This window comes from Amaranthus tricolor, chromosome 5 (assembly GCF_026212465.1).
Source record: "Amaranthus tricolor cultivar Red isolate AtriRed21 chromosome 5, ASM2621246v1, whole genome shotgun sequence".
In the NCBI taxonomy this organism is placed as follows: Eukaryota; Viridiplantae; Streptophyta; class Magnoliopsida; order Caryophyllales; family Amaranthaceae; genus Amaranthus; species Amaranthus tricolor.
The window spans coordinates 21,708,681-21,724,778 of NC_080051.1; the positions used below are offsets into that span (position 1 = coordinate 21,708,681).

The window sequence follows — 16,098 nt, forward strand, 5'->3', positions numbered from 1 at the left end:
AAACAGAAATACATGCGGCAATTTAATTTACGTTAAACAAGCATCGTTTAAAACAACACACTTCTTATTTGTCACCACCTTTATCATTGTCTCAATTTGCCCTGCAAAAAATATTTAATTTTTCTCAACTTATCAAACTCAAAGCTTGTTCAACGTAAACTCAACAATATGATTGTTCAAAATGATCTAGATGTAATTTTAAGTTTTTTTATTAATTTTTGATAAATGTCAAAAAATATAATGGTAGTATTTTTTTGAAAAGAGGCAAGTCACACAAAATGTGCAACTAGACCTATGGGTGTGAAAAATAATCTGATCCGAAATATTTGATATCCTGTTCAAAAAATCTAATAATTTACTTGCATTTTGAAAACGAATACCGCATTGGGATTTTAATGAAACCAGATTTCCGATTTTAACTTTTTCAATATTTTAATTTTTTGATAGAAAAACTCTATTTAGACTTTAAAACATGCTAATATTTACTATCTTTAACTATAATTAAGTTGCATAACTTATAATTTTTTTTATCAATTTTGCTTATTAATTATTTATTAGTTTTGTTTTTTTGATGACCCAATCATATTGCCAAAAATATTTTTTTTTTTTGGAATTACAAAATATAATTTTGATTTAAGAAATAAAAGAGAAGTGAGATTAAATATTTATGTGAACAAAAGCAAACGTATATTCAATATTTGATCTGGGATAAACCGGATATCCAATTTATGGATACCTTGTTTGATTGGATCAGACCGAATCATAATTTTAAGTATCCAAATTGATCCAAAATCTGATTTGGGATAGTCATGATGATTTAGGGAGAAAGAAAGAAAGATATAGTTAGCCATGAATCACATATGGTGAGAGCATGAATGAGGGAGAAGAGAACTCTTGGAAGGTGACTCACAGGGAAGGGGAGTCGCTTAAGAGAGGGGTCGTCGGGGAGACGTTCAGGAGGTGGTGGAGGGGAGGGAGTAGGTGGTGTAAAGGGTATTGGCCCTAATGGGTGTGGGGGTGGTAGGTGAAATTTTCCTATTTTAATAAAAAAAAAAAGAAAGTCAAACATAATCAGTGATGGTTAATGGTCATTAGGAGGTTAATTAATCGGAATCTAGTGATTTGGCCTAAATGGTGGGCCAGTGGGGGTGGTAGGTAGGGGTGTGCACCGGTCCAAATCCGGATCGAAAGACCGAATTTCAAAATATGTTAAGATCGGAGACCAGATCGATCCCCGGTTTGTTTCCTGTCCAATCCGATCTCGATCTAACTCGATAACTTCTCGATCCCATCCGAGTTTAGACCGGTTAGATCAAATGCAATTTTCGATACCAAAAATAAATTAAAAGATAGAAGATTTTGAAATATTTTAGCAAACAAATAATTATTAAATTTAAAAATTTGAGTCAAATTTTTTTTAGTGTTAGAAATAAGAAATATAATGCTCTCTAGCTATGTATATACATACAAATCGCAAACATTCTTCCTCTTCAAAATATTTTATGTATATATCTAGTATAATTCGGTTTAACTCGAATTTTTCTGGGCTTAGATCGGAACTCGAAATGATGAATTAGTAAGACCTGAGCCTTAACCTAATATCCAGTCCAATTTAGATCGGGTCTCAACTGGTTTCGATCTGGACCACCGGTCTGGTCTTATTTTCCACGCCCCTAGTGAAGGTGGAATTTTATTTGTTTTTTTTTTTCAAATGTGAGAGTTCCATCAAGTTCAATAATTTCAGGTTGAATGATATGGGTAGAGTCATGGACATATTTTCAGAGTTGGAACATATGGAATACTTCGTGAACTTTAGATTGATTCATAGGTAAAGGCAAATCTATATGCTACTTTTCGAGTTTGTTCTAACACCTCATAAGAACCAATAAAACATGACTCAATCTACCCATCCTACCAAATCTCATCGTACCCTTTGTTGATGACACTTTTGACGATCTTGTAGTGCATTCATACGTTCTTGAACCATTTTCACCTTCTTCGTGGTATCCTCGATTCATTTACATCACTTCAACATATAGGATTCGTATATTTCTTCCATGCAGTGTTCATAAGATGCGATTCCTTACATTTTTAATAATTTATAAACAATTATATGATTTGCAAATTATGATGGGGTTTGAGCACTTTCAAAACCCTTTTTATGTCCGTCACTGTGAACTACAATCAAAATTTTAGATACGTAACTATATTATGATTTTTTGATCTTATTGTTATAAAAGTATATTTTCATATGAAATTGTTTTTATTAATCTCACCCCTCATAAAAATTCGTCCAAATTTCATCACTATATGATACTGACAAAGATGAACCGTACAATATTGACGAAGTGTCTTAACAATTTATCTCACAATCCAACTTAAATTTTTTTTTGGAAAGTACAATAAAATAACAATTTAAAAAAAAAATAATATTTCCTAAATGTCCTACGTTATAATTAGGAAATATATCTAATATCGAATTTTTGAAAAAGGTGAGCGAAAAAAAAAAATTAATTGAATAAACTATTATTCAAACTTTTTCCAAAACTAAGCGTGAAAACCCCAGACCTATGGTTTGGAGCTGTTCGCAGTTACTAACTACGAACATGTCAAAAAAGACAAAATAGCTATTCGCAGTTACTAACTAATAATAGATTGTTTTTTTTTTTTTCGCTCACCTTTTTTAAAAAATTCTCTAATATCTAACCTAGTCCGAAACTAAAGCCCATTATCAACTTAGCTTCCGTCAAAATATTCTTCCTTTTCTTATTTTTTTTATTTAATTAACCACTTTTCTTAAACCCTAAACCCTATATAAAACCTCCCAACAATAACTCACCTTTCCAAAGTTTGCTTCTTTAAACTTTTGAAGCAAAACTCAGAACAAGTAAAAACCCCGCAAAATTCACACCATTTTTAAACAAATTTCATCTGCAAAATAATTTTATACTGTATTATTCAACACCCTTTTGTTAATTATCATCTTCTTCGAAGCAACTATGTCTATGGACGGAAGTTTCTGTTTGAAGATGGAGTTGGACAGATTAATTGCACGTTGTCCCAAGCTTGGAACTGTCCCTTGTTTCCGTCTTCTCCTTGAAAAGGTATAAAATTCAATTAATCATGCAATTATATGTTTGTTAAATTACTTTTTATATGATTAAAATTTGTGTTTTGATGGTGTTATTTGAAGGGGAATGAATTAGAGGAGGAACAAGTGGTGAATTCTTTGACTACTATGTGTTTGCATCCCACATATACAATACCTATCATGGGTTGTTTTCGTCCGATTGCTAAGAGAATTTTGAACCGTGTAGTGGAATTGCTAAAACAAGTTCCAAACTTGAGTTTTAATTGTTCCGGTGGAGTTATTAATAATTTTATGGAGGAGAGGTTTTTTATAGATTGTGTAGAGGTTGATGATGTTGTTCATCAATTTGGAGTGATCGAGGCGTATTTGAAACATCAAAGATTTTTGGATCTTCATGAGCTTGCTTGTCTTGCTTTTTGTAGAATGCTTGAATTGGCACCTTTTTTGAAGAGGTATGTTATTTTTTTTAGTAGAGCTTTGTATTATATCTGCAACATTTGTCCGTTTTATGTGAGAGCTTTGTTGTTGTTTCAGTGCCGTGGAATGCTACTTTGAATTTGGTGCATCCCCATTTTGTCGAGTTCTTGAAACACCATTTCTTTCCAAGGAGGATAATGCGGTATGTATTTTGGCTTTAAGCACCTTCTTATTTGAAGTTTGTTTTATCGAGTGTTTTCAATCGTTATGTGGACTTGGGAGGCTCGGATCATGTATGTAGCTCAACATGGTAGTGGTGTTTTAGGAAAAATGGAGGGTTTTGGGGAGAGGGAAAACAAATGAGGGGGAGGGGGGACATTTTGGGAATGTTCGTTTTCAATACATGAAGATCAATTTGTATCAGGTTCATGAAATTTCATGAGTACTTTACTTGGTTGCTTGCTTTGGTTATTCAAATTGCATTTTCCATGTATTATCACTTAGTCGCCTACCTGCACCAAAGGTGGAAGGGGGGCGTATCAAATGTAGGCCATGACCCCTCCTTAGTTTTGTTGAGCTTTTGGTGTTAGCCCAATTTTGAAGAACGATCACTTACTTTTATTAGGAGTACTTTGTAACCAAGGGCATATTCAAAAATAAAACATGATGTCAACAAATTTAATAAAACAAAATTGCATTTAACATTTTGAATAAGCCAATTTTCCATTTTATATCTTCAAAACCAAGCATTAATCATTTATTTATTAGTATTTAACTATCAAACTTAATCAAAATTCACACTATCCATAAATACTATCAAGCAGAACAAGTACTTGCACGTTCCAAGTTTCAAGGTAATCAAAATAATAATCAAAGAGATTGAAAGAATGAACGAAACAAGTTTCTCCAAGCTTTAAGACTTCAACTTAATCTATAATTCAAAACAAACCCAATACAAATTCAATCAAACAAATTTAAAATAAACCCAATACAAGTTTAATCACACAAAATCAAAATAAACCCAAGAAAAAAAGAAGAGAGATTGAATAATATACCAACAATAGTGAAGGTCATGGGCTGGTGGAGGTCAACCAATTTGTTCGTCAATTGGGTTGCTCTTCAGCTGACAGTCGCTCGGCATTTGGGGAGGAAAACGAAGTGGACTCTACTGGGTTAATGGTTTCAGTTTCTGTCTTGAGTGCCTTTTGGTATTTGCCTATTCGGAGAATGTCGATGAGTTATTAGGGTTTAGGAAGTAAACCACAAAAGTTAGAAAAAATAAATAAAAAGGGGTACCCGCACGCAGTAGTCAAGTTTTGAGTTATGAATGATGTACCAACGCATCTAACCGCTTTCTAAACTATCTGCTTGTATTTTTTTTATAATTTAAGAGCTGTACCAGATACCCTTAAGATACATCAAAAGTTAGTTATCCAACTAGACAACGCTTCTAACACAAGTGATTAACTACTCCGCTCTAATGGGTTTGTTACAATTCTCATATTTTACTTTACATGTTCTTGTTGCAAGTAGAAAAAAATTATCTTAATAAACAAATGTGTGGATGAGATGAAAACAAAGATTAAGTTTGTGAATGGGATGAGATAAAAAAAGATAATGTTGGCTTATGTTTAATTGAAATGTTGTAAACTAAAGTGATAAATATAGTAATATGGGTACAAAATATTATAAAATTTTTCTGTCCTGCCTTACTTTGTTGTCATAAAAGAAAAGTCATCATCGTAATTTTTTATGGCATACAATAATTATGATCTGGCTATTCGGCCATCTCTTACGCAAAATCAAGCTTCACCACTGCTTGCAACCCTGCACCTAAGAGTGGGGGATCATTATGGATTGTTTTTAAGATTCCCTTGCACACTTTTTTTAACCACTAGGAATTTTCTCATTTTGTGGTTATGAAATGAGGTTGAATCAATTAACCGTCATTTGTATTTGTGGAAGAGCTTAATTGAACAGTAGTGCACCATACTTTCTGAACCGTTAGAATTCTTTGACTGTAAATCTGTAATCTCTATCTATCCTGTTCTAGAATCTGAGATGATATTGTCCTCAATTTTAATACTTCTTCATTCTGTTTTAGTTGATAAAGCCGTATTTAGATTGTGCTGAAATGTTATTTATGGTATTGCAGAAGAATTAGTAAAAAGGTAAAGAAAACTTGTTTCAATTATTTAAAACGAGAAAATTTTCTGCGAAAAGTCTTGAGATTGATCTTCTTACAATTAAGAATAGAGAAAAGCTTCTAATTCCTAATGTAGTTCTTCAGAGAGATCACTTAACGGTGGCTGTCTCATTTAGGAGGTGGAGATGATACGATGTATGCTGATATTTATTATTGACTAATGAGACTTCAATTGCTCATTGCATACGCAAAATAATATTGCAATGTGAAATGCAATGTTATATGTATGAACTCTTTATTTTTGAACTTGAATGTTCATTTATTTGGCCTGTATTCCAGAAATGTTGTTGTCATTGGACATGCACATTATAATTGCATTGCCTTTGTCTATCTTTCATGGGAGGGTTGATTAATGTTTCCATCCATTTTTTGTAGTTTAACCATGTCCTTCGACATTACCGATGAGTTTTTTAATGCTGTATGGATGTTATATGTTATTCTTTGTCTTCGCCTGTATTGTTGTGTCGGAACAAATGTTTCTGATTTCATGGTCTTTACTACTAGAAAGGAACTGCCCTTGTATTCTAGGTCTGATTATGCGCTGTTTCTTTCTTCACTTAAACCTGTAGTAGGAATATTATTTCTGCCTTAATTCCTGCATAACCGTTCTCTCACTTTATGGGGTTGATTTTTTGTTCTAATTTCTCTATAATGAATTGGTTAGTAAATGACTATTTAATTTAAATCTTAGATATAATTTGTAATGGAGTTTGGAAAAGGTGACATTTATTAAAGATTGAAGTAGTATTTTTTGTTAAGTTTTTATATACTGGTTGGTGACCGTGTATACTTTTGTTTCTTAATGTAGAATATGAATGTAACTTGGCAAATTGTTATGCCATCTCTGATTATGTAATCTGTCTATGTTTTTATATCATGCTCCATTCTCTATTATTGATCTGCTTACTTCTGGTTTTGCAGCAAGCTGTAAAGCATGTAAGGGACCTTGTTTGGACATCTTACCGTCTCCTTCTATTGGACCCTAAATTTTTTTCAAGCCGTTGGAATTGGTGTTGTTTTCTGGACTTGGTGCATCAGTCTCAAAATTTGGATCTTGAATTTACTAGAGATATAAGATGGGCTAGCGTGCAGATAATTTGTGTCCTCCTAAGGTTACCTAGTAGAACTGCTGTGCTTAGTATGAAGCCTGTAGAATGTCTATCGTGTTTTTTGCGGTTAGTTCTTGTACCTCAATTGTCTTCACATCTGTTTAGCTTTGATTTCATGGCTGCTGTGTAGCTTGCAATTAAGAGCTTCCTTTTTGAACTCTGCTAATCAGTGTGCTTTTAATAGGTGGAATGAGTTCTGCTGGGATGTGTCAATGGAAAAGGCTGGCTGGTTAATCTCCAGAAAAGCAAATTTATATTATACTGACATGGATGCTTGTTCTAGTGGAAGAGAGCCTATTCCCACTGATTTGCTGAAGCTTATTGAATATCAACCCGAAAGCTTCAGAAGGAGGGTGCGAAGGTATGGTGTAAATATTCTTTATAAATACCAGCTTGCATACCATTTTTAGATATGCCTGAAGCTTTTTGATTGTTAGTTCACTGCTATGCTTAGGATTTAAGCTATGTGTTTGGGATTTTTGACTTGCAGAAGAATGTTTGTATCTGACCCTAATTGCTGCCAATTATGGATGCCATTGTCATATTCACAGCAAGCTTTTCCAAATGTTTTATGAAATTTGGTGGAACTATCTGATTATTCTTTAGTATGTTATTGTCCTTTCGGCAGAGGCATTAAGAGCCTGTGCTCTCTGATGGTTGCAGCTGCCAAACAAGTATCTTTAATGATGTTAAATATGTGGTTATTTAAGTTCTAGACTAAGCTATCTGTTATGTCGTGTTTGAAATAATTACTATTTTAATTGTTATTTCATCTTCATGTAGTTTGTGTTACTGTCTGATCATGCTACACTTATTATTATTGTGTGATCAGGGACTGCAGTCCTTTTTTGTTGACATCTTCACTCAAGAGTAGTTTCGAAAGAGTCATTCTATCTGTGAATCAAAAATGGCCTGTTCTTTTGTATGGTCCACCTGGCTCAGGGAAGACTGCACTTATTAACAACTTAGCTCAAGAAATTGGAAACCAAGGTATAACACGTACAATATTTGTCATTTTTTTGTTTTTCTTAAATTTCTATTTTCTTATCTTTTTTTTATTTTATTGTTTATTTAATGTTTTTTGTGGTGGTCTACTCTGCCATGTTGACCCCCCAAACCTAAACAACATACCTTAAGACTTTGTCGGCCTTTTGTAAGCTAAGTTAAGCTAGCTTACAGTGTGAGAGTTATTTGTGGCACGCTTTGATTCTTGAGCGTTGTACGAGCATAGTGCAACAACAAGGCCGCATCATATCATATTGGCTGTATCGTAAAGGTCTTCAAATTTACCAAACTGGTATTACCAGTATTGTAAAGGTGTAAAAAAACCGCGTTTTAGGCCATTCCTAGCGATATTTCATGGTTTAGGCTAATATCTGACGGTATGGCAACCATATCATCCCCGTTGCTGCATCACCATGCTCGTTATCACAGCCATGACCATTAGCGAATTTTTGCACTATGGGGTGCAACTGAGTTGCATGGCCTATGACCTTGTGTAGGAAGAGAGAACAAAAGGGAGGGAAAGGGCTGGAATGGATACTGTTACTTGTTAGTATTTCTTGGGTGGTGGCGGTGTTTGAAATATTTGTACAACATTTGCTTGGCGATGATTTGGTTTTGATGATTCTGGGGCATTAGCAGTTAGCCACATGTATCAACCTTAAAATGGATAGCTTGTAGTATTTCTAGGCACTCATTATTTTGTTGCGGTTGTTAAAATCAGCCACAAGTATGGGAGTTTTGGTTCTGTTGATTCATGTACCTTTTCATTTCTGTTACTAGGCATGTGCCTTTTCACTACTGTTTTTAAGAATTTTCTTACTTTCCATTAGTTCTTTCAATTCACATGGACGAGCAAATTGATGGAAGGACATTGGTTGGAAGTTATGTCTGTACAGAGCAGCCTGGCGAGTTCCGTTGGCAACCAGGTCCTCTTACCCAGGTTGTTCACATTTTCTAGGTTGCTTGGTCTTCCTTCTGGTTTTTACGTGTTCTTCTATTTTTTTTTTACCATTTCTTCTTTTTACAGGCAGTAAAAAATGGTTTCTGGGTTGTCTTTGAAAACATAGATCAAGCCGCTTCAGATGTGCAGTCTATATTATTGCCTCTTCTGGAGGGCGGAAGCACTTTTTTGACTGGTTATGGGGAGGTAGTGTTTCTGTTACCTCTTGCTTTTAATCAATCAAACTGCCATACTTGATAATGGTGTCTCAAGTCGAATGTGGGTGTCTTAAAAATTGTTTGTTTAGTAAATGTTGTTATTGTTTATAATGCTAATGCTCAATAAATAATCTGGTGTGCCGTGAGGTGAGTTTAATGCATAGTACAAAATATCGCTTGTGATCGTCATCTCAGCTGTGACTGAAACATACTTTTGCACTGTGCTCCAATGTTTCCTTCAAATATACACACAGCTCTGACTTTTCTATAAACTTGTGTACTATGAAGTGCAACGAATCATGGTCACCGTCAAATTATATTTTTTGATCTTATTTGCAAATCCAAATTTTGAGGATCATCTTATAGTTGCACCCTTACATACTTTCAATTGGATTAATACTGCAAAACTAGGCTGATATCTTTTACTTCATCCTAGAAGAAAATGATAGGGGAATTAACTTTTTGCATTCCTGTTATTAAAATAATTCATGTAACATGAGGGGAAGTTTTATTCAGCTTTTGTGCATAATGACCTGGTCTGCTTTTGCTGCTTTATATCAAGAAAAATTCATTTAACATGAGTAACTAAGTTGCTATTGATTGAGATCCTTACAGGGCATAAGAGTGGCAGAAGGTTTTCGACTATTTTCTACTATTTCAACTTCAAAGGTTGATATATGTTACAGTCTAGAAGGTTGGTGACTTCTTGTCAAATTATATTTGCCCTTATATGGTATTGTGAATTCATGGTCTAGGTGCAATCACCAGAAATCGTATGCTTGATGGTTTGATAGGGAGCTTGTTGTCTTGGTCTTTGTGTTTGGTTTGTATGAAAATGTAGGATTGGCTGTTATTCAACATGTGCTGTTAACTTGTGATATGCCTCAAATATCTTGTGAAGGCAGTGAGAATGGATGTCTCATTTTACATAGGTTGTCTGTTTTGAACAAATGGATCAAATAAAAGTGTTTTATACACCTCAATCCTGCATATCATAGAGACTGTAGTCTTTTTGTTCTGAAAATATCGTGTCGCTCGAATATATTTATTTTCAAAATGGCAATTAGGAGAAACAAAATTTATTCTATAATAAATGGATCGCCTAGTGCATAGATGGTACTACCTTTCAATGAGGTGGTTAGGTATGGAGATAATATTGTGTATGGTGTTAACTTGAAGGAGGGGAAGTTTTAATAGATGCAGAAAAGAAAAAAGAAAAAACACTGCTAATCAATTACTTTGTTTTCCTTCCATAGAAACATTTCTCTGTAAGCATAATGTTTTCTGTGAGATTTTGCATAACCTTGCATGCAGCAATTGTACAGTGTTATTTAAAAAAAATGCTTTATATCATTAGTTATGGAAAATTTTATATTGTCCTTTTGTGACAACATAAAACTTTGTAGGTAGATATGCTTTGTCTGCTCTTTGGAGGCGAGTGATGATCAGGCCTGCAGCTAGCACGGACTTGGCGAATATAATGACTGCATGGTACCCAGATTTAGAACCTGTAGCTGCGAAGCTCATAGGTAATCTTCCATCCAACTGGTTAATTATCTAACTATATTGAGATAATAGATAATCTTTTGGCTTTGCAGAAACCTTCGAAAAGCTTAATGAGATTTCTGAACTTGGATCTGGTAGTAAGAATTCTACAAGCAGGTTCTCCCTAAGGTTTGTTAATGGAATTCATTGTTGTTGATGGTCAATCTTCTCTTTTTAACGTAATTAATGCCTATTGTGTCATCTGATGTATTGTGATTCTCTTTCTTCTGTGAAGGGATCTTCTGAAGTGGTGTAGAAGAATTTCTGGTTCATGTTTCAGCTTCAGCATAGATGGCTTGTCAGCTGACTTGCGTAATATGATATATCTCGAGGTCTGTGATTTGTTATTTTAAATTTTTGAATTCTTTTTTGATTGCTTGCTTATTAGTATCACATTTTCATTATAGGCTGTGGATGTATTTGCTGCCACTGCAGCTTCACCAAGAAACCGGTTGAATATTGTAAGAAACATAGCAAATATGTGGGGGGTTCCTATTCCAACGGCAGAGGCCTTATATTATCTCAACAGACCTGTTCTTCAGGTAGATTTTATTCTGATTTAACGTTTGTTAATATATTCATGTGATGGGCTTGTGATTTAAGTACTAAATCCTTTCAACTTAAATGAACAGGATTTTGCAGGAACTGTACAGATTGGAAGAGTCAGTCTGCAAAAAAATGAAGATGCTGTAAGATACTTGTCGATTTGCTTTATTTGTACGTTTAGGAAGGGCTGTGTTTTGTCGGCTTATTTGTGTCATATTTCTGCAGGTTTTCCATGAAAAAAAGCCCTTTGTTGAAATTCGGAGCTCTTTTCATGTACTGGAGAGAATAGCATGTGCTGTTAAATGGAATGAGGCTGTTCTTCTGGTTGGGGAAACTGGTACTGGTAAAACTACTCTTGTACAGAATCTGGCTGCAAGAATTGGTCAAAAACTTACTGTTCTGGTATCTTTCAAACATAATCTCTTTTCTTTATGTACTATGCATTCCTATAGTATTAAACACCGTTGATTTACCAATAAAATTAAATAATAATAGCAAAGAACATATATATTAATACAACCTCTAGTTACAAAAGCAGAAGCTAAGACCTGAACAAGAGGTGTTAACACTTGATCACAATGCAAGTGCTATGCTTACATAAATCCTGAAGTACAACCACTGGGCATAGTAGTTCAGACCTTTTTAACTAATGACAGCTAAGTGATAGGAGTAAACAAGTTTGACTATTTGATTTGAACCTGCAACCTTCACGATCAACTCATATATCAAGACTCCTACTAGAATAAAAGTAAGGTCTAATTGCTTTTCAAAATTAAATAGGAGTATTAATCGAACCCAAAAAAAGAGTACCAAAATAACAAAAATAATACCTTACTAGCTCAAGAATGAAAACAAATAAATGTTTAGGGTAATACATGGTATACTGTGATAGTATTTTTCTTCCATTTGTGCAAGTTTTATTAAATTTTCTGTTATATTGTTGTATTATTTGATATTGCAGAACCTCAGTCAGCAGAGTGATGTAGCCGATTTGTTGGGGGGCTTTAAACCAATGGATCCACAGTATATTTGCATACCTCTTTACAAGGAATTTGAGACCTTGTTCTCAACTACATTCTCTGTTCAGGTATTGTTGTTGTATGTTAATTTGCTTCTAGCAGCCTTCATTGTGGCAAGCTTGAAATAAATTTTCTTTCTTGATGCCCAGGAAAATGAGAAATTTCTTGTTCGTTTGAAAAAGCTTTTAAGTGACAAGAATTGGACAACATTGTTGAGTGGATTCCAAAAGGGTGTACGAAAAGTGATTGATATAGGGAGATGTGGGCCTGGAATCAAGCGAAAGAGACCTCTAGAAGAAAGAGTTTTGGGGGTCTGGGAAAGCTTTTCTCATAAAGTGGAGATAGCTCGCAAACAACTTTCTACTTCATCTGGAATGATATTTTCATTTGTTGAAGGAGCCTTTGTCACAGCACTTCGAAAGGGTGAATGGATTTTGCTAGATGAAATTAATTTAGCACCTCCAGAAACATTACAAAGAATCATCGGTGTCCTTGATGGGGAAGGTGGTTCACTTTGTTTAGCTGAAAATGGAGTTATTGTGGATAGACATCCAAACTTTCGCATGTTTGCTTGCATGAATCCAGCAACTGATGCGGGAAAACGGGATTTGCCTTATTCACTGCGTAGTAGATTTACAGAAAACTTCGTAGATGATGTTTTGGACGAGGAGGACTTGAAATGCTTTGTTACACAGTTTCTTGATTATGGGCACACAGTCAAAGACCACGCAGACAAAGACTTGGTAAGTAAGATAGTATGCTTTTATAAAGATGCTAAGAAGGAATCTGAGGAAAAACTGCAGGATGGAGCTAACCAGAAGCCTCAATATAGTCTGAGGTCTCTTTATCGTGCTTTAGAATACATAAAAAAAGCAAGGAAGTTTGGGTTTAAGAGGGCATTGTATGATGGATTTTGTATGTTTTTCATGACATTATTGGAGAATCGCAGTGCTGAATTGATGAATGAAAATATCATTTCAAAGTTGCTAGGAGGTGTTAAACAACTTCCATCGCCTATACCCTTGGAACAGCTGTTAAACATCAGAGAAAGACCAGGATCTGAACAATTTTTAGGAGAATACATAATAACTAAAAGTGTTGAGGAGCACCTAAGGAGCTTGGCTCGAGCAGTATATATAAAAAGATACCCTGTTCTATTGCAGGGTCCAACCTCTAGTGGAAAAACTAGTCTTGTGCAATATCTGGCTGCAAAAACTGGCCACGAGTTTGTCCGCATCAACAATCATGAACATACTGATCTACAAGAATATTTAGGTTCTTATATTACTGATGCCAATGGGAGACTTGCATTTCATGAAGGTGTGTTGGTTCAGGCTGTTCGCTATGGACAGTGGATTGTCTTAGATGAACTGAATCTTGCGCCTTCTGATGTCCTAGAAGCACTAAATCGACTGTTAGATGATAATAGGGAACTTTTTGTGCCCGAACTAAATGAAACTGTTCGTGCTCATCCAAATTTTATGCTTTTCGCAACTCAAAATCCTCCAACTTTCTATGGTGGTCGTAAGATGCTTTCACGTGCATTCCGCAACCGGTTTGTTGAGATACATGTTGATGACATCCCAGAGGATGAGTTAACTGAAATTTTAGAGAAGAAAGGCAAAATTCCTCGAAGTTATGCAAAAAAAATGATTGAAGCAATGAAGGAACTACAGCTGCGCAGACAGAAGAGCAAAATTTTTGCTGGGAAACATGGATTCATAACTCCGCGAGATCTGTTCCGGTGGGCTGATCGTTTTAGGAGATTTGGAACCTCATATGAAGACTTGGCCAGAGATGGCTATTTTCTTTTGGCAGAAAGGCTCAGGGAGGAGAGTGAGAAGAACATTGTGCAAGAAGTTTTAGAGAAGCATCTACGTGTTAAAATCAAGTCAAATGAGCTCTATAAACAGGTACTGCCATTAATCCCTATCAAAATTTTGGTTCACCCAATTTTTTTTCCTTTTTCCTTGGTTTTCTCTAGATAAGCGATAAAGAGAAAGAAGGTCTTTCTTGAGTATCTTTTCGCAGCTGTTTTGGACTTATTTTGGTTTTCACATATGCAGGGATCTCCTAAGGCAAACACTTTTTGGGAAAATTTTGGAAAGTATGTATAATTTATCCATTTAGGCATTTTTATTCTTTATTTTTAATATTGTATTACTTAAGGTCTATGATTGGTGCAGTATTGTTTGGACCAAAAGTATGGAGAGGCTTTACTTCCTTATTGAAAGGTGTTATCAGTTAAAGGAGCCTGTACTACTTGTTGGTGAAACTGGTGGAGGAAAGACGACTGTGTGCCAGTTACTAAGCATGGCTTTGAGTGCCAAATTACATATCCTAAATTGTCATCAGTATACAGAAACATCTGATTTTCTTGGGGTGTGTTAAGAGATTTCTTTTGTTAAATTGATTTGGTTTTTGTTGTTCCCAAATGCTCATCATACTCTAATGATGCATTTTTCATATATCATTTTCAGGGATTCTATCCTGTTCGTGAGAGGTCAAGGATAGCATCAGATTTTAAGAATCTTATTAAACAACTAGCATTGTCACAGGCTTTTATCCATATACCCGATGTTAATGTATGATACTTTCGTCTCCTTGATTATGCATGTTACCTGACAATGTCTTTTTTTTATTTAAATATTATCTTTGCGGGCGCAGAACATTTCTGCAGATATTGGCAAAGCTCCTTCTACTCTTAAGCAACTGGGACACTTTATAGATAGCTGTAAATGTGGTCTGATCTTGCTTCCAGATATAAGTGAAAAGGATTTGGTATCTCTTGAGAATTTAAAAGAGGAACTGTCTCAGCTGTATCAGCAATGGCAAACAATTTTTGTATGGCAAGATGGACCACTAGTGCAAGCTATGAAAAATGGGGACCTATTTCTTGTGGATGAGATTTCGTTGGCAGATGATAGTGTGCTAGAACGGTTAAATAGTGTTCTTGAGCCTGATAGGAAACTGGTGAGTTTATTATTCTGTTTTTTAGACCAAATTTTGTACCTATTTTTGTTGTTTTAGCAGCATTTTGCTGCTTCTGTTTGTCTTGGTGGTACAATGTTATGGCTGCGCCATTGTTAGTAAGATAGCTGTTTTGACGATGCTTCGTCAAATTCTGCCATTTTCATATATTCCTGTCATGCGCTTCCTAATTCTGCCTCTTATTCCTTCATTACCCCAACTTTTTTGCACCCAATCTACATTCTTTTGAAACCATACTGTTTATACTGTTCGAAAAGGTGCCGCTTTTACATTTTGCCTCAATCTGTTGGTTTAGTTACTAATGAGCCAGTAAGGTCTTCAAAGTAGAGGGAGCTTTTCCTCGTGTTTGGATTCTTTTTTCACGTGGAAACTGACTAAGCAGCTGCTTTATAGCAAATTGTGGATAGTTCAGTTAACTATTCTATTTTGAAATCTGTAATCCGAAGCAAGAAATTTCGTCTTTAAGAGTTTGATGAAATCATTTCTGCCTTGTGCAGAAGTATCCAATGTGGGTGGGTGTAGATTGGTTTTTATTTGTGTTTTCCTGTGTCCAAACTTAATGAATTGCCATCTCTTAAGTAAATTGTTCTAGTATGTTTGATATTTGATTTCAAACCAAATGTCATGTCTAATAATGACTTCATTTTGCAGTCTTTGGCTGAGAAGGGAGGACAAAATTTGGAGACAGTGACTGCTCATGATAATTTTTTTCTTCTTGCTACAATGAATCCTGGTGGGGATTATGGTAAGAAAGAATTATCCCCTGCACTTCGGAACAGGTTCACTGAAATATGGGTTCCCCCCGTTAGTGACCTAGATGAGTTGAGGGTTATTGCTAAAAGGTATGCCGGCTCATTGAGACGGTTTGTAAAGAGTTTTATTGATCATTTTCTTTCTTTTAAATGACTTTGATCAACTTCCACAGGTTCCTAAGTCCCGTGCACCATCATTTTGTGAACCCTCTTCTTAGTTTCTGGGAGGTATGCATTTTTATTTGATTTAATGGCATTC

General features: G+C 35.0%; 1 protein-coding gene across 3 annotated transcripts in view; it reads left to right on the plus strand.

Annotated features, from left to right (window-relative positions):
* The first annotated feature begins 2,803 nt into the window (after positions 1–2,803).
* The window catches only part of LOC130813729 (midasin), a 43,219-nt gene continuing 29,924 nt past the window's right edge, over positions 2,804–16,098 (plus strand). For 2 of the 3 annotated variants that reach the window (XM_057679584.1, XM_057679585.1), the window contains exons 1-23: positions 2,827–3,104; positions 3,194–3,543; positions 3,626–3,710; positions 6,636–6,889; positions 7,008–7,184; positions 7,656–7,813; positions 8,659–8,768; positions 8,856–8,975; positions 9,602–9,680; positions 10,393–10,515; positions 10,585–10,660; positions 10,767–10,863; positions 10,939–11,073; positions 11,164–11,220; positions 11,303–11,479; positions 12,039–12,164; positions 12,246–14,009; positions 14,163–14,203; positions 14,283–14,478; positions 14,577–14,681; positions 14,764–15,069; positions 15,739–15,929; positions 16,013–16,067. In XM_057679584.1, the coding sequence (XP_057535567.1) occupies positions 3,000–3,104; positions 3,194–3,543; positions 3,626–3,710; positions 6,636–6,889; positions 7,008–7,184; positions 7,656–7,813; positions 8,659–8,768; positions 8,856–8,975; positions 9,602–9,680; positions 10,393–10,515; positions 10,585–10,660; positions 10,767–10,863; positions 10,939–11,073; positions 11,164–11,220; positions 11,303–11,479; positions 12,039–12,164; positions 12,246–14,009; positions 14,163–14,203; positions 14,283–14,478; positions 14,577–14,681; positions 14,764–15,069; positions 15,739–15,929; positions 16,013–16,067 (4,887 nt within the window). In that variant the 5' untranslated portion in view covers positions 2,827–2,999. Of the gene's footprint in view, positions 3,105–3,193; positions 3,544–3,625; positions 3,711–6,635; positions 6,890–7,007; positions 7,185–7,655; positions 7,814–8,658; positions 8,769–8,855; positions 8,976–9,601; positions 9,681–10,392; positions 10,516–10,584; positions 10,661–10,766; positions 10,864–10,938; positions 11,074–11,163; positions 11,221–11,302; positions 11,480–12,038; positions 12,165–12,245; positions 14,010–14,162; positions 14,204–14,282; positions 14,479–14,576; positions 14,682–14,763; positions 15,070–15,738; positions 15,930–16,012; positions 16,068–16,098 lie in introns of all 3 variants that reach the window. The other variant, XM_057679583.1, reaches the window with a different exon arrangement.